The sequence below is a fragment of the Gallinula chloropus genome (assembly GCF_964237585.1).
Source record: "Gallinula chloropus genome assembly, chromosome: 17".
NCBI lineage: Eukaryota > Metazoa > Chordata > Aves > Gruiformes > Rallidae > Gallinula > Gallinula chloropus.
The window spans coordinates 4,300,532-4,327,521 of NC_140102.1; the positions used below are offsets into that span (position 1 = coordinate 4,300,532).

General features: G+C 53.8%; 1 protein-coding gene across 1 annotated transcript in view; it reads left to right on the top strand.

The window, feature by feature from the left end:
• NCOR2 (nuclear receptor corepressor 2) overlaps positions 1-26,990 on the top strand; it is a 245,299-nt gene that overhangs the window by 115,858 nt on the left and 102,451 nt on the right. Inside the window, exons 5-7 of the mRNA XM_084272224.1 lie at positions 4,591-4,770; positions 10,908-11,021; positions 23,171-23,227. Of these exons, the coding sequence (XP_084128350.1) occupies positions 4,591-4,770; positions 10,908-11,021; positions 23,171-23,227 (351 nt within the window). The remainder of the gene's footprint in view (positions 1-4,590; positions 4,771-10,907; positions 11,022-23,170; positions 23,228-26,990) is intronic.

Consider the following 26,990-nt stretch of genomic DNA (forward strand, 5'->3'; position numbering starts at 1 on the left):
CATGCACCGACATGCGTGCCTGCATCCCACTCTGGGAGCCCTTGGAGTGCCAGTGGGGACACAGTATTTAAGAATTAAAACCCCGTTTGAAGGGCTGGGCTGCTGAAAGAGCCATTAGCACAGCAGATGGTCACAGACAAAAGAATTGCAGTAACTCGATGTACTTTTCGCTGCTCAGACTCTCTGACTTCCTACTTGCCTGTCTCCCTGGGGAAATGAGACATTAGTTTTCAGCCCCTTTGCCTTCCTCCCCAGCCCCCATCACAGCTATCTTGGAGCTGCTGATACACCAGAATGTGTTGGACACTTTTTATTAAAAATAATAATTCCTTAGGTCTTTGTTTGGCCCATTTAAGAGTTTTATATGCATGGCTTTATTTTAAAACCTGATGGATGGATGGAGGTGTGGGGTGTTGGCTCTCCTGCTTGGTTTTTTGTCCCAGAGTATGTGTGGGAATGCCCTGGGGCTCTGCGATGCTGTTGGGTTCCTGGATGGGGAGGACAGGCTGCTCTCTGCCCTGTGGCACAGCCTCCCATGGACAGGGCTTTGGGAAGGTTGTTGTTGGAGTTTGGTGATGTTTGCCGCCTCCGTGCTGCTGTGAGAGGTGATGGAGGCATCTGAGCAAGCAGGCACCCTCATCACAAGCCAACCTGTTATTCACCTGGGGGTTTGGGGGAGTTAATTTGAGAATGATTTGAACATCCTCATCCCACCCTCCCTGCTTGGTAAATCTTCTGCAGCCCACGAGGATGTGAGAGGTGCAAGTGGGCAGGAATTGGAGGTAACACCCCTTAATCCTTCCCCATGCTCCAGCAGAACATGCTGCTGCCAGCTGGTAATTAGATAATCAGCAGGCTGGAAGAAGTGATGTTGGCATCCCCAAATCTCTGTCCTGGGCTTGGGGGAACGTCACTACTGATCTGGTTTTGGAAGGCAGGGAGAGACCAGGGCTTACCAGAGATGCTATATAGGGCAGACAGCGTGGTGCTGTGCTGGAGATCCCGAGGGTCCTGCTTGGCCAGTGGCTCTGTTAGCCTGGTATGAGATGAGCTTCACCAGTGTGCTCTTGAAGTGACAGGCGGTGCAGGCAGGGGATCAGGAAGGGCAAAATGCATTTTGTAGTGTGAGTCAGGCGAGGTGGAGCAGAGCTGCTGCTCTGCTGTCTCCTGAGGGTGGGAGAGAACTGACAGAAATGGCCCTTTGTGGAGGCTGGGCTGCATGGCACCACAGGCACCAGGCTGAGACGTGGCATGAACTCCCTTCTCCATCCACTAACAGCCGTGAGCTCACGGGGCTCATACCAAATGAGAAGGCGATGGGTCTGTCCAGGTTCCACTGTGACTTGGGACCCACCATCTTTTCTCAGGTGGCCCCTGTTCCTGGTGTGTCTGAAGGCAGGGATTTACCCCGAGGCTCACTTGCTCTTTGAGGCATCAATAGGCAGTTGGCTTTTCCTTTCCTCTTTCTCCTGTGTTTTCAAGCCTCTGCCTGGTAGCGTGTCGCAGGCTTGCTCCACGTACTACAAACATCAAGAGTAAAAGTGTTTGTAAGAAACAGAGCCCCCCCACACTCCAAATCCTGGCCTTGCTCCCTGATAGACTCCCCAGTGATAATTATTTCCTTCAGTGCCAGCATCTCCTCTTGCTGCAGGGAGGTTTCTGCAGCCTCTGCCCCCCGCTCGCCCACCCTCGTTATCCTACAAATCACATAATAATAAGGCCAGGGATAAACAGGAACTACAGTAGCTGTTACCCATGTATAAAAACAAATCACATGGAAACAGTATAATTACTGAGAAAATATCAACTTGAGTAATGCAGTAATTGTTTTCTTCCCTCCAGCAGATTTATTCCAGCTCTCCCAGCTCATGCTGGTTTCAAAGTCTGTGACTTCACGTTAATAAGAAGAATTTCATGTTTCACACTGCACTTGTTCAGAGCCCAGCTCTGTGATACTGTCTGAAGCAGAGGGATAGGTTTTGAGCAGCTTCTTGAGAGTGCTGGGGGACAGAGCACACGTTGAAATATCTCTGGATATTAGAGTGGTCTTTGCAAACCTCTTTTGAACCTGTTTTTGTGATGTAGAAGGACTTCTTCATGCCCTGTATAAATCTGGAAGCTCTGCCTTTAGGACTTCATCACACAGACAAGATCTTGTTGCCTTCAGTTTTGTTTTTTCCTTCCTCTTGCTGCTTGCCATTTCATTTATTTAGAGAGGTGCTTGTGAAATGACAGTGACCAGCTATTTGAGGTCTGGGGACATTGCCTCTCTATTGCTATAATCATCTCCTAATGCTAGATGATGATGGTTTTTGTGCTCTGACATGCAGCTGTTTCCCTTACTCAGCTTTGCTGCTGTTTTACTTCAGATTCTGCAAGGGGGAAAAAAATAAAAAGCTCTTGGAAACCGAGTTTCCAAAGGGGGATGTGCCAAGCAGGAGTTTGAGGATGCTCTGTCTTATGTATTGGCAGATGTGAGAGGGTGTCTTTTGTCTCATGAGCACAGAGACAAGTCTGTGTCCCCTGTATTTTTGGGCAGGGAGCTTGTCCTTTAGACAGTCCTTTAGAAAACCTGACCCACCTCCAAGCCCCTTCCCATGCCTTACTCTGAATGACACTTTATAAGCAGCTAATTTATCTTTTGCTTTTTGTAGCTGTCCTGCTCCTCTTGTCTTAAAAAAAAAACCCACCAAAAAATATCAGACTCACAGAATTGTAGGAGTTGGAAGGGACCTCAGGAGATCATCAAGTCCATCCCCAGCCCAGGGCTTGGCTGTGGAGAACACAAAGCCTTCCCCCAGCAGCAGGCTGACCGATTTCAGTGTCTAATCCTGGGGAAGTAAAACAAGTCAGAATCAGTTCTTGGGATTCTCCAGAAACCTTGGATCTGCTTCTGCTTTCTCTTCTAAGTGGATGGGGGAAACAACCAGCTCAGCCTTGTGATGCAACTCTGCTCTTGGGGCTGGCTGAGCCCCACGCAGACAGAGAAGTCTGAGGTTGCTTCTTTGCTCTCTGTCCCTTGATGGCAGCAGTGGGAAGGGTGTTGGTGCCTGTGGTTCTTCCCTGGCTGCCTCAGTGTCTCCTGCAGCTGAAACAGGATTTAGGGAGGAAGAGGAGGAGGAAGGCACTGGTGAAGGGTGCTGGTGTCCTGGGACACAGCTGCTTTGTTGGGAAACACCCTTTTCAGCCTCCCCTTGTTTCTGCTTTGCTGTAGGTAACATTGTCCATCCCTTATGGAGAGGAGTAGGGCACAGCCCCACTGGGCAGGGACCATGCTAGAAGCCAGGTTCTCTGCAACTGTGCTGGGGCTGTGGCCACAGCCTCCCCAGGAGGGACCCCACTGTGCTTCATCCCCACCAGCAGCAGGGGTGGAGAAACAGAGGGGTCCGTGGTGTCACCCTTGTCCCTGCAGAAGGACAGCCTGAGGAGAGGGTCAGTGGGTAGCCCTGGATGCTCACCAGTGGCTGTGGGTTGGCATGGAGTGGAGGATGCTCAGCTCCAGCTGGTGCAGTGCCGTGTCAGCAGGCGCAGCGCTGCCATGGTGGAGGTAGCAAAGCTGTGTGAACTTCTTCACTTGACTGCCCAGCCTGACCCTTTATGGTTACAAGCCACTGCAGCTCTTCCTCCTGTCCCCTCCAGGACAAGAAAACCATCTACCTGCTAAGCAAATGAATAGATAGACTTCTAATTAAGGTGTTGGGTGGCTGCCAGAGAGGAGTGTCCCAGGTCAGGGTAGGCTGCTGGTGTGCCATGAGCCGTCTGTGTGGCTGTTAAACAGCTGCTTCATCTGAGATGTGTTAATCAGTGATGGGCATGCTCATCCGGGCGTGTGACTGGTGTCTGCAGGAGATGGGCTCCTTTGGTTGGAGCTGGAGAGGTGAAGGGTGATCTGCAGGTCAGCCAGCATGGTGCTGGGATGCTCATGGGATACCAACTTGTTGGGCACAGTGGAGTTGTTGCTTTGCTGGAGGTGAAGCTGAAGGCTTCGGTGTGTTTTCCTATGCTCCTTGCTCACAGTCCTTAGAGCTGCTCCCTGTGATGGCCATGGCAGCCACTCAGAGATCACACAGAATTTAACCAGAGATGGAGGAGGACCTCCATGAAGGAGATAGGAGTCTTTTCTCCCACAGGCTGCCCTCGTAGCCCCTCTCATTCAGCATGGCATGGGCCATGCCTGTGTCAGAGGAGGACATGTCTGTGGCTACCTCATTTTTGAGGAGATGATGTGGCCATGAGCTGGCTGCTCAGATTTGAAGGGCTGGTGCTGCTGAAGCTCCTGGACATGGATAGGTTAGTTGATCCTGGCAGAACGTGGGTACTGCTAGAGGTGGTAGGAGCATGTGAAGCTTTGGCTGCTTGTCCTGTCCCTGTGAGACTGACCTGGGGCTCTCCGGAGATGCTGGAGGTTGCAGAGCACGGTGGTGATGGGATCTGGCAGCTGGTGCTGCTTTGTCTAGCGGGTTTTTTAAGGGGGTTGTGTGTCTCAGGGCTGGGAATGGGCCAGGGAGCTGTGGCAGCTGGTGTGGGAGGATGAGAAGGATCCAAAGTCCCACTGGGAAAGAGCTGACCTGGTGGTTTTCTGCTTCCCAGGAACGCTGCCTGCCTGGCAAACTGGAGCCTGTGTCCCCTGTGAGCCCCGCTCACCCCGATGCCGAGCTGGACCTGCTGCCGGCCCGGCTGTCGAAGGAGGAGCTCATTCAGAACATGGACCGCGTGGACCGCGAGATCACCATGGTGGAGCAGCAGATCTCCAAGCTGAAGAAGAAACAGGTAAGACGCTGCGGTCGGTCCAGAGGGGAGCACATGTCTTCACTTCTGTGTGCTGCCTTGCGCCCTGTGTGTCCTCAGAGAGGAAGCAGCGGTGCTGGTGCCACCAGGATGGTCTGCATCACTTCTCCCTGTTGTGACATGTTCCAGCAGTCTGGAGCTGGTATTTACAAGACAAGGGAGCTTTGGAAACACATCCCATGGGCTCTTTTCCATGTCTGAGTACCTTAAAGTGGGAAGAACGTGTCCTCGGGGATGTGCCTGTGGTGGGTCAGTGTCAGCTGGAAAGGCAGCCTGGACTGCCCGAGTTGTCCATGCAGCCCAGCACTAGCACAGGGTCTTTTGACTTCCCTTTCCAGCAATTCCCTCTCCCAGTGCTGCTGTACTGGTCCATTTAAAACATGGCTGTGCTCCTGGTCCTTCCCAGTCCTTTTGCAGCTCCACAGCCCTGAGCAGCGTCTGGTCCAACTCTGACCAGGGCTGTGCCGGAGACGAGGATCTGACCACGATCATCTCAGCTCTTTACCCCTGTGCAGGAGCAGTCAGTCCCCAGCAGCAGGGCTGCCCTCTCCGGGTCGCCATGTGTACAATTACCATAAACCCATTAAGAGATTAGTCTGACAGAACCTTGGGGGGCGTCTCTAAGAAACCCACAGACTTCAGGGCTTTCGCTTTCTAAAGCAAATCGCTTCGCTCCTCTCTCCCTGGTTGTTTTCCCCCTTTGCTTGGGGCAGTGTCAAAACCTTCTGATGGCTGCTAATCCCAAACTCTCTGGGAGGAGCAACCTCTCCCAAGGGGGTGCAGAGGGAATTTGGGAATGGAGCTAAACCTCTGCTTAGGCTGTCACTGGGGCTGGCGCTCCTTGATGATGAACGTGCAGCTGACTTTCCTCCCCATCAGATCTATACTTGCCCATACCAGCTACTATCCCTTTCTCTCCTGCAAGACCAAGCAGGATGCTTTCTTTCTGTTTCTTAAACATTGCAGTTTAATTACTGCAAAGGACCTTTTTGAGGCTTAGGGAGGAGGACCTGAATGGGGACAGGAGCAGCTGTGCTGGGAGTACGAGGAAGCCACCCTGTGAGCCAGCTTGCTGGGGCCAAAGGAACATCTGGAGCGATGGAAACCACAGAGGTTCCTCTTGTTGGGTTTGGTGGGAGCTGGGTGAAGCCAGCCCTTCCCCTCTTCTCCCTCCTAGGAAGCTCAGAGATAAAAAATGGTGGTGTCTTCTCCCACTTGGGAGTCTGGCTGCTGGTCCATGTCTTTAACTCACATTTGAGGAGGGAAGTATGGACCATGGCCATATCTTACCCTTGGAGAGGTGGCAAAGGTCCTGCTTGTGGCAACCAGAGGACTGGCAACTCTGCCGATCAGCTGCCTGGCTCTTTTCAGAGCTGCTGTTGGAGCTGACAGGAGCAGCATCTGCTCCTTGCTGTTAAAATCAAGCTGTCCTTCCGTAAGGAAATGGGTTTTTTATTGTTGGCTGCTTGGTTGCTTTATTTCTTCCCTCTGAATGAATTTTACGATTCTTCCTCCCCACAAAAATGCTCTGCTGAGTGGGGAAGAAGGTGAAAGTGGTTGTTGGCAATAAAAACGTCCCCATCCTCTCCTCTCCCTTTTTTTTTTTTCCTTTATTTTTTTCTTTTTTAATTTTTATTTTTGGCATGTGGTGGCCAAGCCCTTCAGTAGCAACTCCAGCCCCACAGTGTGGCCTCTGTCCCCCTCCAGCAGGATCCTTCCCCATCCCCATCCCCTGGCACATCTGGGAGGAAGCCTTTTGGGGAGGGTGTGTGTGTAGGGCTGGGGGGGGGTGGTGTGTGGATCTGAGATGCTCCAGGAACGTTTTGTCCATCTGTGCATCTGAGCTGTCAGCACAGGAGAAAGATGAGCGAGGAAAAGCAATCAGGCTGAAACAGATCCTGCTCCTGCAGGAACGAGCACCGGAGCAGGGGAGAGATTGTACACAGCCAGAATATCCTGATGCTTTTCCCCTCTGTCTCTGGGAGGCCTTCACAGGGTAATTAAATCCGTTTGTGTGGAAAAGCTGGGCAAAAAAAAAAAAAGATGAATAAATCCCAACCAAGCTCAACCCACCGTCTCTCTTCTCTTTTGGGTTGTTCCAGAAGAGGCAAGGAAAGCTCTGCCGGGACTTTGTGAGAAGCAAATGTCTTCAACAAGCTGCGAAACCTTCCCCAAACTCCACGCGCCCCTGGCAGAAGGCCACCTCCATCAGCCAGCCCCCGCTCATTCATGCGCCATATGCGCTCCCATCGCTCGCCGAGGCCCCTTCTCCCCCTCCTCTTCCTGCCAGGGAAGGATAATCCTTATGCATTTATTCCTGGCAGCGGTACCGGGGATCTGAAGGAGAAACAAAAAGTGCTCCACAGCCGTGCCTGAGCCTCCCTGGGCACCCAGCTCGGAGAAGGGCTCTCTGGGAGTACAACACTCCCACCTGGTGATGGAGGTGGAGCCGGGCGGGTGGAAGAGCTCCAGGGTTTCCTCTTCCATCTGTTTCTTGGCTGAGTCTCCTCTGTTTTCTTCCCCTTGGTTCTTTGATAATGGTTTTCAGAGCTTGTGGCTGCGAGCCCCCTCCTCTTGCTGGGCAGGAGGAGCGTCGTGGTACTTGGGTGAAGGCAGCAGGATGTGTGTGTAAGGACCTCAGCTTTGTCAGGCAGGTCCCTCCAGCACAGGGGCTGGGCTTTGTGGGGAAAGGGTCTTCCTGACATGTCACCCACTGTCCTGCCAGCACTATGGGCTCCGATGGCCCCTCCACAGCATGAGCCAAAGGGGCTCGTACCTGGAGAAGGAAACGGAGGTGTGGGCACTGGAGGAGCAAGGGCCGTGCTCAGTGATGGCATCGTGCATCCCTCCAGCAGTCAGTGGTGGCATCGTGCATCCCTCCAGCAGTCAGTGATGGCATCGTGCATCCCTCCAACATGGCCACGCTGCCTTTGGTTTGGGCAGAGGAGCGGGCTCTCCAGCAGCTGCTTGCTTGGGAGCAGGGAGGGGAGAGAGTGTGGAGCTGTCAAGATTCATCTCTCATCCTGCTTCTCTCCTTGTAAAGGTCACCATCCCAGCCTAGCTTTTGTGGCAGACCTTTAAGAAATCCATTTTGGCCGTGTCTGGGAACCCTGACCTATTTTGCTTTGCCATTTCCCACAGCTCCCAGGGGTGGGTGGCTGTCACAGGCTGAACCTGCTGCGGTCAGGTGTGCTGCCTGCAGACCTTGCCCGCATCCTCACCTCTTGCATCTGGCCCTTTAATAACCAGATTGTTACACCACAGAGTAGAGTCGAATTCTCTACTGTATTTCAGCTATAATTAGATTTGTATTTTTCCTTTTAACGAGCTGCTTTTAATGAGCCTCCACTTACTGGCAAACTCTCATTTCCTGATACACCATCAAATCCTCTTGTCTGAAGTCACTTACAACACACCCAGCCGCTCTGCAGAATTTTTGTGGGATTCCAGAACAATGGAGCCAAGTTTCTGGCTTGGGGGGGGGGTATTATTTATTTAATCCAAATATTTTCCCCAAGGGAAGTAAAGGATTTGAAGGATCCTTTTTGGTGGCTCTCTTCCTTTGGAGTTCTGGGAGTTTATTATGGGGGAATGAGGAGGTGTGATGGGGGCACGAGCAGGTGGGTGTATGGAAGTGCTGTGTGGTGCTGCTGCTGAGGATTGTTTTGAACCCTGTGGTTTTGGCTGTATGGCTCTCTGCAGGCAGGAAGGGATGGCTCCCTGTGGTGCCAGGGAAGGTTCATCCCCTTCCAAGGTGCAGGTGGTCCAAGATGGGCATTTCCTGGCTGTCCTTGCTCCCAGGTGAAGACCCCATGGTGGACATGCTGATGCCAACACAGAGCCTGGGCTCTGCCCCTGCCAGAGCCTGCTCCCCAGCCAGGATGCTCCTCAGCTGGCTGGCTGGCAGTGGTGCTCTTTTTTTTTTGGCTGTGTCTTGGTGTTTCCTTTGCTGCTGCTTTTCCCTGGGCGGGAAGAGATGTTTGCCTGTGGGGAGGTGGAGCAGGAGTGGAGCCCACAGCATGAGGTTGCTTCATCCGTTGAAACACATTTAATTTAAGGGGTGTGAGTTTTCTCAGCCAAGCCAGGAGACCTGCCTGGGTGTTTAAATGTTTTCTTGGGCTGCATCCTACCACACTAGTGTGGGACCACAGGTGATGTGAGGGTGGAATAGGTGCCCACCTTCTTCTCAGACCACCAGACAGTGCTGTCTCCGGGAGGACAGTGGTGCAAGCTGGTTGCTGTCAGTCCCATGTACATTTCTTCCTAGTCCAAGACTTGCTCGATTTTTTTTTTCCCCCCCCCTTGTTTCAACAGGGAATGCTTTAGCTGCAGGAAAAACAACCCCACAAAGATGTGGAGATACAGAGCCAAGCAGTGAAACAATCATAAGTGTTTTTTGACAACAGCTCCTTCTCCCGTGCCTGTGCTGCCCCACAGCTGCTGTGCATGGCCAGCGCTCTCCTCTCCCTCCTTGCAGGGAGCCCGTGGCCCCAGGAGGAGCCTGGAGGAATCTCTTGTTTCCTCTTTTGGCTGAGCAGTTCCTCAAACTTGCTGGAAAGGCTCAGATGTCTCCTCCTGCCTTGCACTGTCTGGTTGGAAGAGCCAGAGGTGCAGGTCGTACCTGCTGACCGTGGTGATGTCCACCATGGTGATGGCCAAAAGTGCTCTTTTAAACCCACTGCTTTATAATTAATATTGGCCATGGCCTGGGTGGTTTGCAGGTGGGTAGGAACACATTAAAGGTACAGGACCTCTGAAGGTGCACGTGTGGACGTGCTCCCTTCTCTTTATTTCCATCTCTTGAGGGTGTAGCTGGAACTGGAGCCAGCTTCGGGGCTGGGAGGGGTTTGCATGTGTGGTGGGGACATGGTGGCCACGCTCTTGAAGCCACTGCTGGGCTCCTGGATGTTTTGGTGGTGAGTGGGAGCAAAGCTTGGCATGAGGCACAGGCCCAGGGTTGCTTGTGTCCCAGCACAGGTGGACACATGTTGCTGGAGGGGACAGTGCAGCGTGTTTTTGGACGCAGTTGTTGCACCTCAAGGCCTAGATACCATGAAAGGTGGAGCTGCAATGCAGTAAAGACAGTAAGAAGGCAGAGGAGCAAACAAAGCGAGCTTCTTGGCACTGTTGTCTCTGAAGGCAGGACACCTGGGTGACGGCTGCCCATCCCTACTGGGCTTTCTCTAGTTGAAGCCTGGACTCCCTTGGTGGTTTCTGCTCAGGACAGTTCATCCCATGCGAAGGGAGGAACGAGTCCTGAAGCCACCCTCCCAGTTGAGTGTGGCAGCTGAGGGCTGAAAGGCAGCTGGTGCTGTGCTGGTGCCCTCAGCAGCTCTCCTGTGCCTGCTGGGCTGGCTGGGCTGTGTGGTGTGATCCCATTTCCGAGCACTCGGGCTCTGGGAAGTGGTCCCTGTCTGAGCACCGTGCTGTCCTCTGCAGACAGTCCTGTGGCTCTTGCTTGCCCTCTTGAGCTCTCTGCATCTCCTGCCATGACCGAGTGGGCTGCCATGTGTCCCACCCAGCTGACTCTGCCCAGAGATGTCAGCTTGTGCAGTGGCTGCTCTGCCATACTGGCTGCACAGCACAGGGGCAGCTGGTGCAGGAGTCGTTTCGTTGAGAGCAGTCATCCCTGGCATCTCCTCCAACCACAGCATCGCAAGATAAAGCTGAAGGTGGAGCCTTGCTGCTCACCCCTCGCTCCTCCACTGCTCCCTGCAGTGTGGCCACAGCTCCAGAGGCAGGTAGCAGCAGGGAGCTGGGCTGGAGCTGCAGTTCCCATTAAGGGTTTCCAGTAAAACCATTATTTCTAGCCTCAAGCCCTCTCCAGGAGGCTCGTTCAAGGCAGGTCTTCATCCTACATGCCTAAAAAGCATGGACCCACCAGCACAGGGCTGGGTGTCTGGGGCAGGACAGCTCTGTGCTTGCATGGCAGGGGATGTCATGCTGCTCCCCTCCCTCTCCTCATCCCTCCATGGCCTGAGCCTGCCCATGTCTCACAGGAAGCCTCCTGCCATGGTGGTTTCTGCTTCAGTCGTGGCACCGTGACGAGTCTCGTGTGGACGGGGACGGCTGCGTTTCTCGCTGTGACTCACCATCCTCCTCCCCCTCTTCTTCCACAGCAACAGTTGGAGGAAGAAGCAGCCAAACCACCAGAGCCTGAAAAACCAATCTCCCCCCCTCCTATCGAGTCCAAACATCGCAGCTTGGTGCAGATCATCTACGACGAGAACAGGGTGAGTCTGGAAATGATGGAAGTACAAACGTGCTGCGTCGCCCTGGCTGGCCAGGGACGGGGAGGTTGGTAAGGGGTAGGTGGGGGATTTCCCTGGGTGAGAGCCCCTGGGGTGGAGGCTGTGCGAGGTGGATGGTGACAAGAGAGGGTTGAGCTGTGGGGAGCTCGCTCTGTCTGTGAATTGAGCACAAATGTCTTCTGAAGAACCTGTCTGGTGGTGGTGGGGGGTGGTTCTGCCATCAGCCTTGGATTTGAAGTGTTCAGGAGATGTTTCAGAGCCCTGTCTGTTAAGCAGCTTGTTCCATCCTCTCCCCTAGGAGTGAACCTGGTTGAAACCTGCCCCAAAGGACAGGCTTTGTGCTGTCGGGATGGGCTGCACGGATGGTGGGGGATGTCTTTGAGGCTCTAACACCAGCAGGCCAGCTCTCCTAAGCTGCTTTGAGCCCCTCCGAGCTGGAGCAGAAAGGATGTGGATGCAGCCATGGCTGGATCTGTGGCTATTTGACACTGTAAATAGCATTAGCAAAGGTCAGGCTGGCAGCCCTGGCTCTGCAGCTCTGCCTTGACCGCTCGCCTGTTGCTCAGCTGTAGCCTGGAATAACAGCCTGAGGAGCCAGGGACTCTGCTGTGCGCTTTGGAGCGATGCTAGGAAATTGAGCCCTTTGCTAGATAATCAAGCACATTCATTTTCATTTAGGTGTTGGATAAAAAGGATGATTTTTGCATAAAAGGCAAACCACCAGTCACTAATTATTTAGAATTGCGAGGCCTGCGATTTCCCTGGGAGCTGCAGAAATCCAGGTGCCTGTCTCCTAAAAAGATTAAAAAAACCCCATACCCTCCCATACCCCCCACTCCCAAGCACTGCAATTTTCCTGGTTTTCCTTTTATTTTCATCTGCTCCTCTCCCTGAGCAGTAGGAAACCCATCACTCTGCCAGCGGGTGAAGGCTGAGGTCAGTGTGTTTGCACTGTTAGCAAGCATGGGCTGGTAGGAGCTTTACAGCTGTTCTCCCAGTGGCACTCTCCAGGGAGCTTGAGCTTCATGCCTGGTGCCTCCTGTGTGAGGGTTAAGTTTAAAAAAGGATTTCTCAGGTACTTTTATTCTTATTCCCTTGCATGCTGCCCTCCCTGGGCCCTCTCCTGTTACCTGGACCATGTTACGAGGGATGGCGCAGTGAAGGGCTTCAGTCCTTGTGTCCCCAAAAGTCTGCATCATAGCAGGACCTGGCTTGGGTCCTGCCAGGCCCCTGCCCTTGCTGCCCTGTTCCATGGGTGCTGGCACAGGGTGTGGAGAGCAAGCATGGAGTTGTGTTTCTCCTAGGACTTGCACAGGCATAATACCTGTGACACTGTCACGAGCTGGTGGCATCTCTTTGTCACTGTGCCCAACTTCTCCGTGAGCTACGTGGATTCTCAGAGACCAGCTGTAACTGGGAGTGTTTTGCTGTTACCCTTCACAATAGGGTGCACTCGTTCCAGGTGGGTGCTCAGCAAGCGAAGGTCACGTCTGACATCCGATGTCTGTAGAACATCAAGTCCTCCTCCATGTTCATCTCTGTGTGATCCTTGGGATGGGTGAATGCTGCTGCTGCTCCTGTTCTTGTAAAGTTCCCTGGGGAGTAGCGTGCAAGCAAGCCTGTCTGTGGGTAGGAGACTCAAACCCAACACCCCTTCCCTTTTGCTTGATAGAAACCATAGCAGGCTGGAGGCAAGTTCCTCCTCTGAAGAAGACATGAGCTATTCATAGGCTACAGAGTGTCGACAGAGCCTTGCTGGCAGGGTGACGAGAGGACCATTTAAATACTGTCACATGGAGATGCTGGGCCGTGGGGGGAAGGGTGTGCTGAGCCTTGCTGACAGCATTGCCCTTGTGGCTCTAGTAACTAAAGATGGCATTCAGGATGGGATTGTCCTTCTAAAGGGCATCCCCAGGCTCAACTTTCAGCCCCTCACCTCTGTTGGATGCGTTTGGGATGCCTTTTAGTGATGATTGCTCTTCCCTCACGCCCAGGAGGAGGAAAGCTGGAAGAGGAAAGGATGAGCTGGGAATATGGGTGGTCAAATGTCAGGTTGCTTCAGGTGGTTGTGGTGGCGTCAGACCCTCTGGGCATCCCCAGACATGGGGAGAGCCCCAGGCGCATTGAGCTGCGGCTTGACTGCAGCTTAACGCTTACTGGAAGGTGAATTGGTGGGAGCAAAGAGCAGAGGAGGACACTGAGCCACATTTTAAGCCTTTCTGCCTCTTCTGTGCAGCAGCAAAGCAGTGAGGTCGGATGCCTCAGGGTCTGCTTGCAGGGAGAGCAGCTGTAAGGGCTGAGCCAGGGCTCCAGCCTGCACACAAAGGGAGGAGAAGCCGGATTTACTCGCATCGCTCAGCTTGTGGTTGCTCGAGGGAGACAGTGCGGTAAGAAATGCAAATGTAAAGAGGATCTCCAGGCTTCAGGAAGAGGTGAGAGAGCAAAGCACCTGAGAAGAGCTGGCAGGACCCAAAGCTGTCTTTAAAGATCAGTATTGTGGAAGGGGCAGGAAGCCAGTGCTTGTGCAGATCCCAGAGCAGGTGGGAAGCATTGCGCTTCATGGCCAGGCTGTTGCCTGGCTCTGCTTTAACTTGGTTGTGAACCCCAGGTCTGTGTTTCACCAACCAGTGAGGTGCCACTGTGCCCGTTCCCACCACTCCTGCCAGGCTGTGCCAGAGTCACACAGTGCGTGCAGTTAGACCTCAAACAAAGGAGGCTCCAAAAAAAACCCAGTCCATGGGAGAGAAGAGGTTACGTGAGGACAGAGCAGCTAGAAAGGCTGGAAAATCAAGTTAGCCAGCCATTCTCTGACCTACTTTCCTTTTGGTGATAGCTGGGGCTTTGCAGGAGTGAATGGTTTCTAATTTTAGCGTATGGTTCATTAGGGAAGTCGACATACACTTTTCTCCCTGCCACACTGGGTATGGGTGAGGGGTTGGGGTGCAGGTCGGCACTGGGCTGTGTCTGGTTTTCTCAGGATTGAGGCTCACTGATGCTAAACACCCATCATGCTGCTTTTCCCTCTTGTGACCTATTTAACATGTGCCATTCGAAAAGTTCCTTGGCTTTGGAGAGGAATAATTGTGGAAAACGTGACCCGTAATCCCTTCTTGCTACACTCTGCTGGGCAAGTAATTGATTTTCAGGGAGAAAATTCTGCTGGGGGAGAATGGGGAGAAGCTGCTCATGACTGCAGTGAAATCCTGCTCTGTGGAGGCATTTGGGAAGGTTTTCAGAGACTTGATTTTATAGGGAGGCAGTTGATATTTGTGGCCACTGAAATCCAGGTGCCTGGTGACTGAAATCCACCCTGCCCTGGGTGGGTGCTGACCGGAGCCACCTTCTCTCATGTCCAAAGCTGAGCTGTGAAGTTGCACCTGACAAAGTACCTTTTGGGAAATGTTTTGTAGTCTGACACAGAAAAACGCCCCCTGTGTGTTTCCAAGACAGGATTTCAATCACAAGTGCAAACCCTACTGCTTCTGAAAGGGAGCAGGAGAATGGAAAGGAACGTTTTGGGTGCTATCTGCAGACTAAATGGAGTGCAAATGGAGGGTCACATCTCCAGAAGCACCTGAGTCCTCTTTGCAGCAGTGTTTTTCATCCTTGAAGAGACCGATCAATGTTTGGAAAGAGTTGATGGGTGCTAAAATATCCCAGATGGTTCAGAAAGGGCAGTGGGGAGCTCAGAGGGCTGGTTTTGGGTGAGGGCTTAGTCTCCCTATGCCCATCACTCCATCTCCAGGTGCTGGCTGTGGTGCAGAGTTACTGGGTGAATTGGGGTTGTGATGGGTGTCTCGGTTGCCACTGGAGGCTGGTGGTGACACAGGCATTGGGGTGTCTCATAAATCAAACCTTTCTTGTCTCCCCTGGGTGGGAGCAGCTCATCCCTGCTCATCTAAGGAGGTAGCTGTGTGGCACAGCCTCCTTGCAGGCTTTAATTTGCCCCTCTGGATTCCATTATTGTTATTATTATTATTATTGTTATTCTATCAAAAGAATTCAGCTACCTATTTGTTACACATTATAACTGTATCAAGGGAATTTAGCTGCCTTCACCTCGTATCCCCAGAACCAGGGCAGATCCCCTGTATGTATATTTGGCTGTGGCTTTAATCCCCATGGCTGTTTGTGGGATTCCTCCCATGTGTCTTCCACTGAAACTGATTGAATGTTCCTGGGATCAAATGTGGTCTTGTGCTTTAAATGGAAATTTCCAGGTCCCTTGCTAAGCGTGGGGAGGTGCTGGAACAGGCTGCCCGGAGAGGTGGTGGGTGCCCCATCCCTGGGGGTGTTCAAGGCCAGGTTGGATGGAGCCCTGGGCAGCCTTGTGTAGCTCCAGGCCTGGAGGTTGGTGGCCCTGCCTGTGGCAGGGGGGTTGGAGCTCTGTGATCCTCGGGGTCCCTTCCAACCCAGCCCAGTGTGTGTTTCTAAGCATGGGGTGGGTGGCAGTGTGAGTGCTGCTCCGCGTTGCTCTCCTGGTGTGCCAGGCTGGCTGAGCTCTCCTTGTCAGCACATCCTGGAGGATGCTGCACCGTGGCAGTCCTGGCCATGCCAGCAGCCCACCGGCGTGGGCCTTGTCTGGATGAATTCTCCTCCAAGTCCCCTGCATGCCCAAAGTCCCCATCAGATACTGGTGTACGCAAGTGTGCTTGTGCCTTCTCTCCAGCCATCACGGTGATGCGGAGCCTGTGCATACCCTTCACCAGCTCCCTACGAGGCAGATCTGGGTGGCTGGAGGCTCTCAGCAACCCTGCTGTGCATCAGGGCCGGGCAGGCTTCCTGCTCCCGAGACCAGCAGATAAAAAGCAGCCTCCATCCTTTGTGTCAGATGCGTCCCTGCGAACAAGCACACGTCAGCTTTCCTCTGAAACACCGAGCTCATTTATCAGAGAGGGAGAGGTCGCGTCAGGACACGGCGTGACTTAGCCCTCCAGCTCCATGCCGCAGAGGGGACGATGCCGCCCGCTGCGACCCACCGCAGCGTGATGAGGGCTGGGATGAGTTCCCCCCCTCATTCCCCCCTGCACGCTGCGGGTGCTGAGGGTTTGCAGCCTCACAAACCCATCCCTGCTCTGCTGTCAGCCCTCCGAAAAACTGGCTTTGATGCAGTGCAGGCAGTGGAAGCCGGCAGCGGCGCCTGGCTCGCTCTTGGGATTGAGTCGGTGGAAATCAATAAGATTAAATTTTAATTCGTTTTCTGTCTCGGTGCTTGTTCCTTCAAAAGGGCACAGCTATCTATCTAGAAATTCGGCGGTATGCTGTAAAATTGGAATTCAAAGGATTGTTTTGAACTTTTTCCACCCCCTGCTGCTGTTGTGTCTGTGTGGAGCGTGTTCCCAGCTATCCGTTTACCCTCCTCAAATACCTTCATAAAGCATTAATGCCCCATCCGTAAATAAGAGAATAAATAAATGAGCGCTTTTAGCATTGCAAAGTATAATCTAGCCTTTAACTGCTCAAAGGCACCGAGGGTGACTCAGATCCCACGGGGATTTGATGTCTCTATAACTCTGATTTTCTGCCTGCTCCTGATTTACATTAGAAAGGGAAGAATCGGGGCTGCCTTGTCAGCACCGGGCTGGCGCAGTCATCAAACCTTATCACTGGAACTGCTTTCCAGCCTTAAATCTGCAGGGCTGGGGGTTTTTCGCCTCTAGTTTATGTGGTAGGTCATGGTGGAGGCATTTTGTATTTGGGGCTGTGCTTATCTGCTTTTGTTTGTGATGGCTTTTATTCTGGGGTGGCCTCATCTTGGCTTGGGGGTGGCACGATGGGCTTTCGGCTAGACCGGAGGGAAAGCGGAACGGTCAGAGTTCAGATGCTATTATCACTTCTCCATGATAGCAAGATCTCCCAAAATTGAAACATCTAACCTGGAATCACTGGCAATAGTTTATTTTCTTTTTTTCTCTTGGATTTTAAGGGAAGTTTTCTTGTTGTTGATGGGTTTTTTGGTGGTCCTGATGTTTATTTTCAGGCTGGTTCAGGATCTGGGGTTCTCAGTAGGTGCATTGTCTTAGAAGCTCTGTCCACAACAAAGCCAACCCAGTTGATGCTATGTCCCACATTCTCGGGTCCTGGAAATAAGGGTAAGAGGTGCAGAGAAGCCAAATTTGCTGGAGGGTGAAGCATAGGCACTGCAATACAGCTCCAGCTCCTTGGATTGAGTGATCAGGGTTTCTGGTGACTGCTGCAGTGCTGAGACTTGGATTTCTAGTGACCTTCTCTACAATGGGACTGCTCAGCAATGGCAAAGCCTCGTTAGCATCGTGCTTTCAGGTTTAACATGCCTTGGAACGATGCTGTGACCTCACGGAGCGTGATGGTAGGTCTGTGTGTGAGCCGAAACCCGGCTGCGTCAGGGGATTCACCCCTCGGCCACAGCCGGGGTACGAGTGGTCGACCACAGAAACTGGCTGGCAGCGACTAGCCAGAGCTGGGAGAGTAACTGAAATGAGTCGCCTTGTCATGCTCCGCACACGCTGGGTGGGGATTGGTATTGTGAATACACAGCTCCAGCGTGACCTGTTTCCTGACTGTTTGTGGTCAGTTGTCTGTGTACATGTGCTGCTGAGCCTTGAGGATGGGGCTCTGTCACCGCTGAGGATGTGGGTCCAGCCAAGTGTGGGAAGCAAGGATGCCCGCATCCCATGGGCACCCCTGAGAGCATCAGCCCCTGGGTGATGAGGAGCCTGGCGTGTGCCGCTGAGGCTGAGCGACCTCCCCCGATGCTCAGAGATGTTTTGGGTTCAGGGAGAACCTGGGAGAGGTCAAACATCCTTAGGCTCCTGTGGCTGGGTTGGGAGCACCGGTGGTGGGCATCCCTGCTGGCTGCAGGATGTGGGGAGGGAAGAGCATTGCTTCCCTTCCCATGGTGCTGGAGCTCATCCCACCTGCTTTGCAAGGAGGGCAGCAAGTGGCTGGGGTGGTTTGGCTCCTGGAGAGAGGACACTGAGGTTTAAAGGGGGGGAAAAAATAAGTACCTGTGGTCATAGGAATGAAAACCTTTCCCCATGAAACCAGCACTGCCGGGCTGGGATTGGGTGCCGGGCTGGGATTTGGTCCCAGTATATCTTGGTGCAGAGGTAGCACCACACATCCCCCCAGCCTGTTTGCTTCCTGCTGGGTGTAGAAAGGTGCCTTTACCTGAGGGTTCCCATGATTTTGGCTGACTTCAGCCACACTTCCTCTGAATTCTGCTTTAAACCCAACACCTCCTGTGGGCTCTGCCTTTTCCTGGGATGTTATGCTGCTGGGCCAGGGACAGGAATTTTTCCCAGCGCTGCCCTGTGCACAGCTCTGCTGCCTCTCAAAGGGCTTTGCTTCCATCCCAAATAGAAATTCCATTCCCCAGCACTGCTGCCTACGGGCTGCTATAAATAACCCCGGGAGCACGGTTCAGCTGCAGCAGCTTTGTGCTGCATGGAGCCGTGGCTGGAGTCGGTCCAAGAAAATGCCGCCTCCTAATTTCAGATCCTTTTTTTTTCCTCAAAATAACTCTTGTGTTTCCTTCTCTTCCATTTTTAAACTTTGCTTTTAAGAAGAGCCCACGCAAAATCCCAGCCTCTCCCTCTTCTGGTTTCGGATACTCCGCTGCCTGGTGGGGTCAGCTCGTCATCCCCGCGGGAGCTCACATGGCCGGGAAGTTGCTCTCCTGCCCCTCTTTTCCCCCCTCCCACACCTATTTTAAGTTTCTACAAAGGAAAACCAAGGAGCTGGAGTTTGCTTTGGAAGCCAAATGGTATTCAGGTGGGAATGAAGACTTTTCGTAGCGTGCAGGGAGGTTTCTGTCGCTGGTGAAGGTATCTTTAGCTCCAGGCCTTTTGGAGGAGCGTGAAGTGGGGTAAGATTGGTCTTCCCAGTGGTGGGGAGATGGGGAGGGAGGGTTGTGGGGGACCCACAACAACACAGATCCACGTTTGTGGTTCAGACGTGCTTCTTGAGACACCTCAAACCCTCCAAAAATGTAAGTGGAGGGGTAGTACGTGATGGGCTTCACCTCTCCATCTGAAACACGCTCCAGAGGAGCGCCTCTACCTTTGGAAGCACAGATTTACTGGAGTGAAGTGCTCTGATGGTAAAATGGAAGCAAAATTAAGCCTTGGAGCTGAGTCCCTTTGCCAATGCTGCTGCTCCCAGTGCTGTGGCAGCATGTCAGGGCTGTACTGAATTGGGAGAGGGGAACATCAACTGTTTGCTGTGGAGGGGGCTGTAAACCGGTGGGGATCTTCGCACATCTCCCCAGAAGCGATGGCTGGATCTGCTTCTTGATACATCCCTGTTTGGTGACGGGGGTCACAAACACTGGTGGAGTTATTCAGCAGGTGTAGGGTGGTCCCTCCGTTTTCCTTCTGCAGGGTCAATCCCCTGTGTGCTAATGAAATCAGTCTGAGGTGCCTCTGCAGGATTTGACATGGCTCTCGGTGGTTGTCAGCAAAGGTTCTGATGCTGCCCCAGTACCTCACTGAGGTTTGCCTCAGTTTCCCAGGCAGGCTTCTGTCTAGCTGAGTCCCCGAGTGGGACTGTGTCTCCCCATGTCTGTCTGTCCTTAGGGATGAGCCCTGCTGCAGTAGGAACCTGCTGGGCCTCGTACGTCCTTCCCAACGCCAGCGCTCACCTCGCTCTGCGTGGTCTTTGAGACAGCTCATTACAGTTCTGCTGTGATCTGATAAATGCAGCAAGGAGCATTGGCAATTACAGTGGGTGTCAAGTGTTAATTGGGCAGCTTTCAAGATAGAGGCATTTCTTTGTGTACGTACAAAGATATGACGTGCTTGGAATCGCTTCCCCTCCTGATCTTCCGTTCTGGAGACGTGTACATTACAGTCTGTTAATGCAAGACAAATTATGTCATTCTTCTTGATTCGCCACATGTTCTGCCGATGGTGATTTGCCTCTGGGTTGTCTCATTAAGTTGTCTAAACATGGCAAATGCAGCAGCTGAACGTACTCGGCTGTTTCTGGAAGTTAATCACATTGTACACACGGGCCTCCGGCATCATCAGACCCTCATTGCAGCATCTTCTGCTGCCAGGGCATCTTTGACCAGTGCTGGTACCCAAGAGAACCAGCCTCTGGTGAAGACCACAATCTTCCACCCACAGTTACCCTGCCTGCAACTAATCAAGGTGCTGATTTTTGTCCTGAGTTTTGTAGCAGAAAGCATTGGGGTATGTTGGTGCTGCCTGCTCGCTGGCATGTGGAGGTGGACAGAGGGTGGTTGGCCAAATCTCCCTCTTGGCAGCAGATGAGGTGTCTTTTTTAACAAGCCCCCTGAAAAATTTTACCCCCAGTTTTAGTTGTTCAAGGCTTCCAAATACAGCTACGCTGATATTCTCTGAAGTCAGCAGGTTTTATAGCTCACAGAAACCTCACTAGGAAGCCCTGCCTGAGAGTTCTCCATTGTGTGATGAATATTTCTGAGGTTCCTGGGCAGGCTGGGCTAGTGGGGTCAGGCACAGCGGGGGAGATGCCTGCTGTTTTGGTGGGAGCCAGGCCGGGCTATGCAGCCCTTGGGGTTTCTTGCCCAGGCTGTATTTGCTGGGGTTTGATTTCCTCCTCATCCTCTGGAGCATCCTCAGGGATGGCAGGGATGTTAGCAGGGTCTAGCCAGTGGGCAGTCCCTGTTACGGGAGTGGATCTTGCGTGGGAGAGGCACGTGGTTTGTAGCACCCTATTTTAGGAGGGTGGATACGTGTGTCTCGTATCCTGGGCTGCTTGTCATGCCCTGTTGCTCTGAAGCTTTGAAGGCAGTTCCTGGGGCTGGGGATTGCTTCATTTCACCTGTGGGCTGGGTGAGGACGGTCCCTTCTTCCCTTACATGTCAGAGCCTCCTCGCATTGGCAAGGGGGAATAGTTGGGAGTTTATTGAGCACAGGAGATGTACTTGCTGTGTGTGAACACGGGGCTCCTTTCCCTGGAGCCCAAAGGGGCTCCTTTCCCTGGAGCCTGAGCCCCAAGCCAGGGTAGGTGCTTCTGTCACAGCAGCTTCCCAGCACTTCCAGGCTTTGCTCTGGGATGCACCTGCTCCCCAAAGACCCGTCCCCATTGCCAGGCTGGCTGTGCTTTCCCTGTGGTCCTGGCAAGCGTCTCGCTGCCAGTCTGGCACCGGACAGAAGCTCGCTGCGCACCAAACGCCACGCTGGCAATGCGGGAGCGTGCCGCTGGGTGGCTGTCCCGTCTCTGCATCCCGAGGGATGAGGGGGCATCCCCCAACCTGGGCTTCTCCGAGGATGGAGCAGGGACTGGAGCAGAGGGATAGAGCAGTTCGTTGGGACCGGTTCCAGCTGCGACTTGGGCTCTGCCACGGCCGTGCTCGCCGCTCTGTGTGTGTCCTTTCCCCTGACCCTGACACCCTTGAACCCCGAGGGCTGTGTGGGAGCGCTGCAGGTGCCAGGCAGGGATGTGTTAATAGCAGGGCTGCTCTGTGCATCGTGTGTACTTATGGGAACGGTGCCAGAGCAGGCACGCTTCGTGGGGACATCATCTCTCGTGGCGCTCTTGAACTCGATTCTACAAGAGCTTTGTGTTGGAAATAGAGTGGCTGGGAGTGTGTCCTGGTCACTGTGCCGTGGCGGGGCTCCTCGAGTGGGTGCTGCAGCTGGGACGGGGCTGTTTTGCCGGGGCCCCGAGCTTGGCTGTGGGCAGGGTGACTCACACAGCGGCTCCCGGGCCAGCTCCGCAGCAGCGCACGCTGGCGGATCAGACAGTGTGTGGGTGTGCAAAGACCCGGCGAGGAACTCGCACACCTACCAGCTGCGTCGGCACTTCTGAGCACCGGCCGGTGGCAGGGGGGGTAGGTGAAGCTTTTGGAAACCCACTGAGGGGGTGGATGGGCGGAGGGGTGGGGTATGCTGGCGGGGTGATGTGCCAGCTTTGGTGAGACAGCCCCTCTACCGAGATGAGAGGACTCATCCTGCCTGAGCCAGCATGAAGGTGAGGGGTGCCCGGTGCTAGAGAGCAGTGTCAGCCAGACCCCCAGAGCTGAAAAATCCCTCTCCTGCCCCTTCCACTGGGCTTTGCTGGGGAGCCCAGAGCCAAAAGCTGAGCCCTCCCCAGCGCCGGGGCTCAGCTCCCATCCTGCAGCTCGAGCGGGGCTCTAGCACTTATCGGGTTAACACTGAATATGCTTCAGAAAGGCTTTTCCCCTCCTCCCTGCCCGCCTCCCTTCCTTCCCTGAAATCCCAAGGAAGCTCAACTCTACCCACCGCTCCTTCACCCCCGTTTTAGGCAGCTGTGGAGTGTCTCTCCCTACCCCCTACCGCCAAATACCTAAAACTACCTATTTTATTGAACAAATGCCTCCCAAAATCCATCTCCTCTCCCCTCTGGCTGCCAGGTATTTGGCTTTATTGGCTCAGCCCCGTGGCTCGTCAGCAGCGTGCAGCGATCTGGATTTATCGGACTGTCAGTAACCCCCACTGAAAAGCCTGGCTTTGCAAGGAAGTGCTGTTTACTGAAAATGTCATCTTTTATTTAGACTCCTGCTGCAGCCAGCCCATGTCTTAGGGTTTTTTTTTTCAGGCCTGTTTAATTAGTAACCACCACACAGCCCCTGACACGTGTTCCTGGGTGGTGGTGGTGGTGGTGTGTTTTTTTTTTCTTCACTTAATAAGCACTAGATAGCTTGGCTGGGGGCGGGAGGGGGCAGAGAAGGGCTCCTCTGCAGCAGGGAGGGGAGGGAAGCGAGAGCAAGACGAGGAGCCAAGGGCAGCTCGAGTCGAACGATCACATGCTCATGAAGCGATGAATCCTAGAAAGGGCATCTCCGCACGCGTGCCGGCTCGCCTGCCCTCCTCCTTGCACGGCGGCCGTGCGGAGGCGAAGGGTGCGATCCCCCCCCAGCCTGGTACCCGAAGGGGTCGGGGATTTGGGTCGCTGCCTGAGAAGAGCTTGGGCATCTTAGAGGCGTGATAACTCAAGTGCTGGAGCCCTTCACCCGTGGGGCTTTTCTGCAGGTCTGGAGGCTGAGCTGAACCTTTCGTCCCACTTTCAGGCAAGGGTGGGATTTGGGGCGGCTCTCGCGGAGATTTGGGAAGGGGTTTTAGCACGGTGGGGGAGCTGGAGCAGAGGGCTGCAGCTGTAACTGATGGCAGAAATAACTTTTCTTCTCCCTTTCCTCCCTGCAGAAGAAGGCAGAGGCTGCCCACCGGATCCTGGAAGGACTGGGGCCCCAGGTGGAGCTGGTGAGTGTTCCTCTTGCAGTGGGGAGCGGGAGCTGGGCCAGGTTTGGAGCGGTCCCTGGGCTGTGAGCGCAGCGCCCTGTGTGTGTGTGTCTGAGCTGAAGTGTGCTGCTGGCCCAGACCTCTCGCTGGCACAGCACCAAGGCAGGAAGCAAAGTGGCTGAGATGAGCGCTGAGACACAGACAGACACACACACACACACAGCCCTCCACGGAGGGCTTAACCCTTGGGCTCCTTCCTCCGGCGCTGCAGCGGGTGGCAGGAGGGGCTCTGGTACCGCCTGCCTACGCTTGCGGTGCTGATGGCTTCATCTGCTGGTGGCAGCCACCGCAGTGGGGAGGTGGGTGCTAGGGTGGCTGCCCTCTGTCCAACCTGCCAGCCCAGGAGGGTGCTGAAGGGTGCTCTGTTAGCACAGCCTGGTCACAGCTGCAGTGATCTGCGGGTATCGGGACTTGCACGGATCCTGTTGCTTTCTCCCTCATGCACAGGGAAGCTGAGAAAAGCAACTTATAATGAACTGTTAGTGTGAGGCTGCCCCTCACCCTGAGACATCCAGCTGTACAGCACTGATGGCTGGAGGGGTGGCTGCAAGCCCCCCCTGAGGTCCTGAGTCCCGGAGAGGGGTGCAGGGAAAGGCTACGTCTGCAGAGATGCTGCCGAAGGATTGGAAGGGGCTGGATGTGGTCTGATGGAGCATCTCCTGCTTTGCACCAGCTGTGGGGTGTGCTGGAGGGAGCCAATCCTGCTGGGTGGGAGTGGGCAGCTCACGGTCCTCAGCAGCTGCCAGCAGGATTTGCCCTGTGGAGGTGATCCTAACCGTTCTCCTCCCTGAGTGTGCAAGGGAGAGGTCACAAGGGGATGAGTGCTCACTGCTACGTGTCGGAGCCCGCTTCCTCGTTTGGGGAGGGTAGCGCTCGTTATTTTTCCTTTGAGTCACCAGGGTCACCTTTGCTCTCTTTCTGCTCAAAGATTGGCAGCGCCCGGGGTCGGGTGCTTCCTCCTCTTAGAGATGTTGTGCTTCCTTTTCCTTCCTCCCCCTGCTTGGCTTTTTTTTTTTGGTCCTTTTTCTTTTCCTTTTTCAGTCTGTTGATGCTTTGCCCCTGGGTGCTGACACCGCACAGGGGAGCTGCAGCAGAACGCAGTGCAAACCTTCCCCCGCCTTCCTCCTCCTCCTTGGGCAGGGGAAACCTCTGCCAAGAAAACCCTACAAAACCCCAGTCGGGCTCTGCGTGCGACTTGCAGACTGTCTCATCTGTCTGCCCAGAGAGAGAGAGACACTTCCTATGGCCCAGCCCCCACGCCGCATCGGGCAAACCAGCACCGGGGACCTGCCAACGGCCGCTGAGAGACGAGATGAATAGTCAGATCTTCTTCTGAGCTGGAAAGGAAGCAGCTCCAGGAAGGAGAGTAGCTTTGCGTGCTCAGCCCGCTGTTGCACGCCTGCTCACACGCGATGTGCACAGCTCTGGCGTCGCCACGATCCAGGAGTCTCTTGCTGGGAAGTTGAGCCAAGCCCGGTGCTAATCCTGAGCAGAATATCCTTGAGGAGCTGTGGTGGCTGTCACCAAAACACGGGGTCTTGCCTTGCTCTCACCTCTGCTTGGATGTCTTGCCTCTGGTTGCTGTGGTTATTGTGTTTGTGTGGTGATGGTGGTGGATCCGCAGCAGCTCGGCAGCAGGGTGGCTTGCCAGGGGCTGATGGTGTGAGGGGAGAGGTCACGGTGGAAATCGGTTGCTCGCAGTTGAGAGAGGCTGGAGGTTACCTCAGCGTTGGCAAACAGCGGCTGCGAGGCGGCACGAGGGGTTTTTGGGTGCTGCTGGCAGGATGGAGCCAGGGGTTGCGTCCCTGATGGGGCTCTGCCTTCTGTCTGCTGGCAGCAGGTTGATTGCTCCAAGGGGTCTGTGTTTGAGTGGAGAGAGAAACATGGTGGCCTGAGCACATCCCTGGGTTTATGGAGCCTGCCCGTAGCGTTGGCTGGAAGGAGGGTTGTTGAGAATGATCCAGCATGTCACAAGTCGGGATTTCCCCAGAAGTTTTAGGTCTGTGTCGTGGGTTTCCCATCAAGTTGGAGGCTCCTGGGGAAAGACCCAGCTCTGGTAGGAAACTCTTTAATTCCTGACATCAGTCTTTTAAACTGCTCCCTCAGAGCTTTCAGGCTTTGGTCTCTTGAAACCAGCATCCCCAGGGTTGTACGTCTCAAGGAAGCACAAGTGTTTGCTGCCGGATCTTGGCATCCCACTGCTTTTGCCTTATGAGGCTGGCCTGGCACTTCGGGTCTCAGAGGCCACATTCATGTCTGATCCTCTCCTTGGATTTGTGCCCTGTGGTTTTAAAGTGTCCCCAAATCCCATTGTCCATCACTCCTTGCTGGTAGATTCTGTGTGCTGGGGTTTTGGGTGACCCCACACCTCTTGGCCAGCTCCACCATCAGCCCCAGCTGATGCAGAACATGTTGGTGTGCTCAGCCCCTGCCCTGCGCTTGTCAGGGCTCAGCTCCCTGTACCCATGGAGGAAATCACCACTGCCCAGGGGGGAAGCAGGGATGAGTTTAGGTCCTGGGAGACTGGTGCTTCCCTCCAGGTCAGGAAAAGTTTGTAACTCAGCAAACCAGGACTCTGTTCACCTCATCCCCACAAAAATGACCCAATGTTCTGTACATGGAGAAATGCCATTGAGATGTGTTGTCCTGCAGAGGCCAGGAAGCAATCAAGACCTTTCATTCTGGTTTATTTTTGAAGAGCTTTCAATAAATCCAAGGCTTTTCCAGTGAAAGCTTTGCATTGCAATTACACATTTTTCTTCAATGTCATCCCCCAGAGAAATGCATTACCTGTCCGTTGCCCTGGAGGGATCCTCTGGATGTTTGGAACATGTCACCTTGCCCATCTGACCTGTCTGCTCTCTTTCTGCTTACTCATTGACAAAGTTGTCATCCTGTGTGGGTTGCAGATGGTGCTGGGGGAAGATGCTCGTTCTCAGTCCCTGCCCTGTGGAGAGTACAAGTTTCCTTTTACTGTTTATTCTTCGAGGATGTGTTCGCTGTGGGGTAGGGAGAACGTGTGTTCTGGGCTGAGGTGCAGTGCTGAGGCTGTTGTGCAGATGGAAATCTCTCAGAGATGCTGGTGTCATGCTGATGTTTGGTTTGGGTCACAGAGTTTTTCTTCTGAAGGTTTGGGTGTTTCTTTGGAAGTGATGTGCTCTAGCGCTAGCCTGTTATCACTTGGGTTTGCTAACTAAGAGTTTAAGTGGCTGTTTATGTCATAGATAAGTAGTAGTGGAAAGGAATCAGCAGATTTTGGTGAGCTGAGCGGCATCAGGGCATCTGATGTCCACACGTGCAGGAGCATCTTCTAACCCAGCTGCAAACCAAAATGATTTCTCCACTACGTTCTCACAGGAGGAAGGTCTGTGTAACTCACCACGTGCCAGCACCTGTGCTTTGATTTTTATGTGCACAGAGGGATGAGAGACACTTTTATTTACCAGTATTTCCAGTTCCTGCAGTCCCCTTCCAAGAGGCAGTTGCTGGTCGAGACCTTCCAGAGTGACGGTGGACGTGATGCTCCAGAGCCACAGCTCGATTTCTTCTCTCCGTGGTGCAGACCTGCCTCTCTGGAGCTACGTGATGAGACAGATGTCTGTGTTCCTCTGAGCTTTCCAAGCGTGAAGTGCACAGCCAGCTCTGAGCTTGGAGTTGGACCAGCAGATCTGAGAGGCTTCGTGATAGAAACACCCCCCAGGGAAGGGACACCACTAAGAACAAG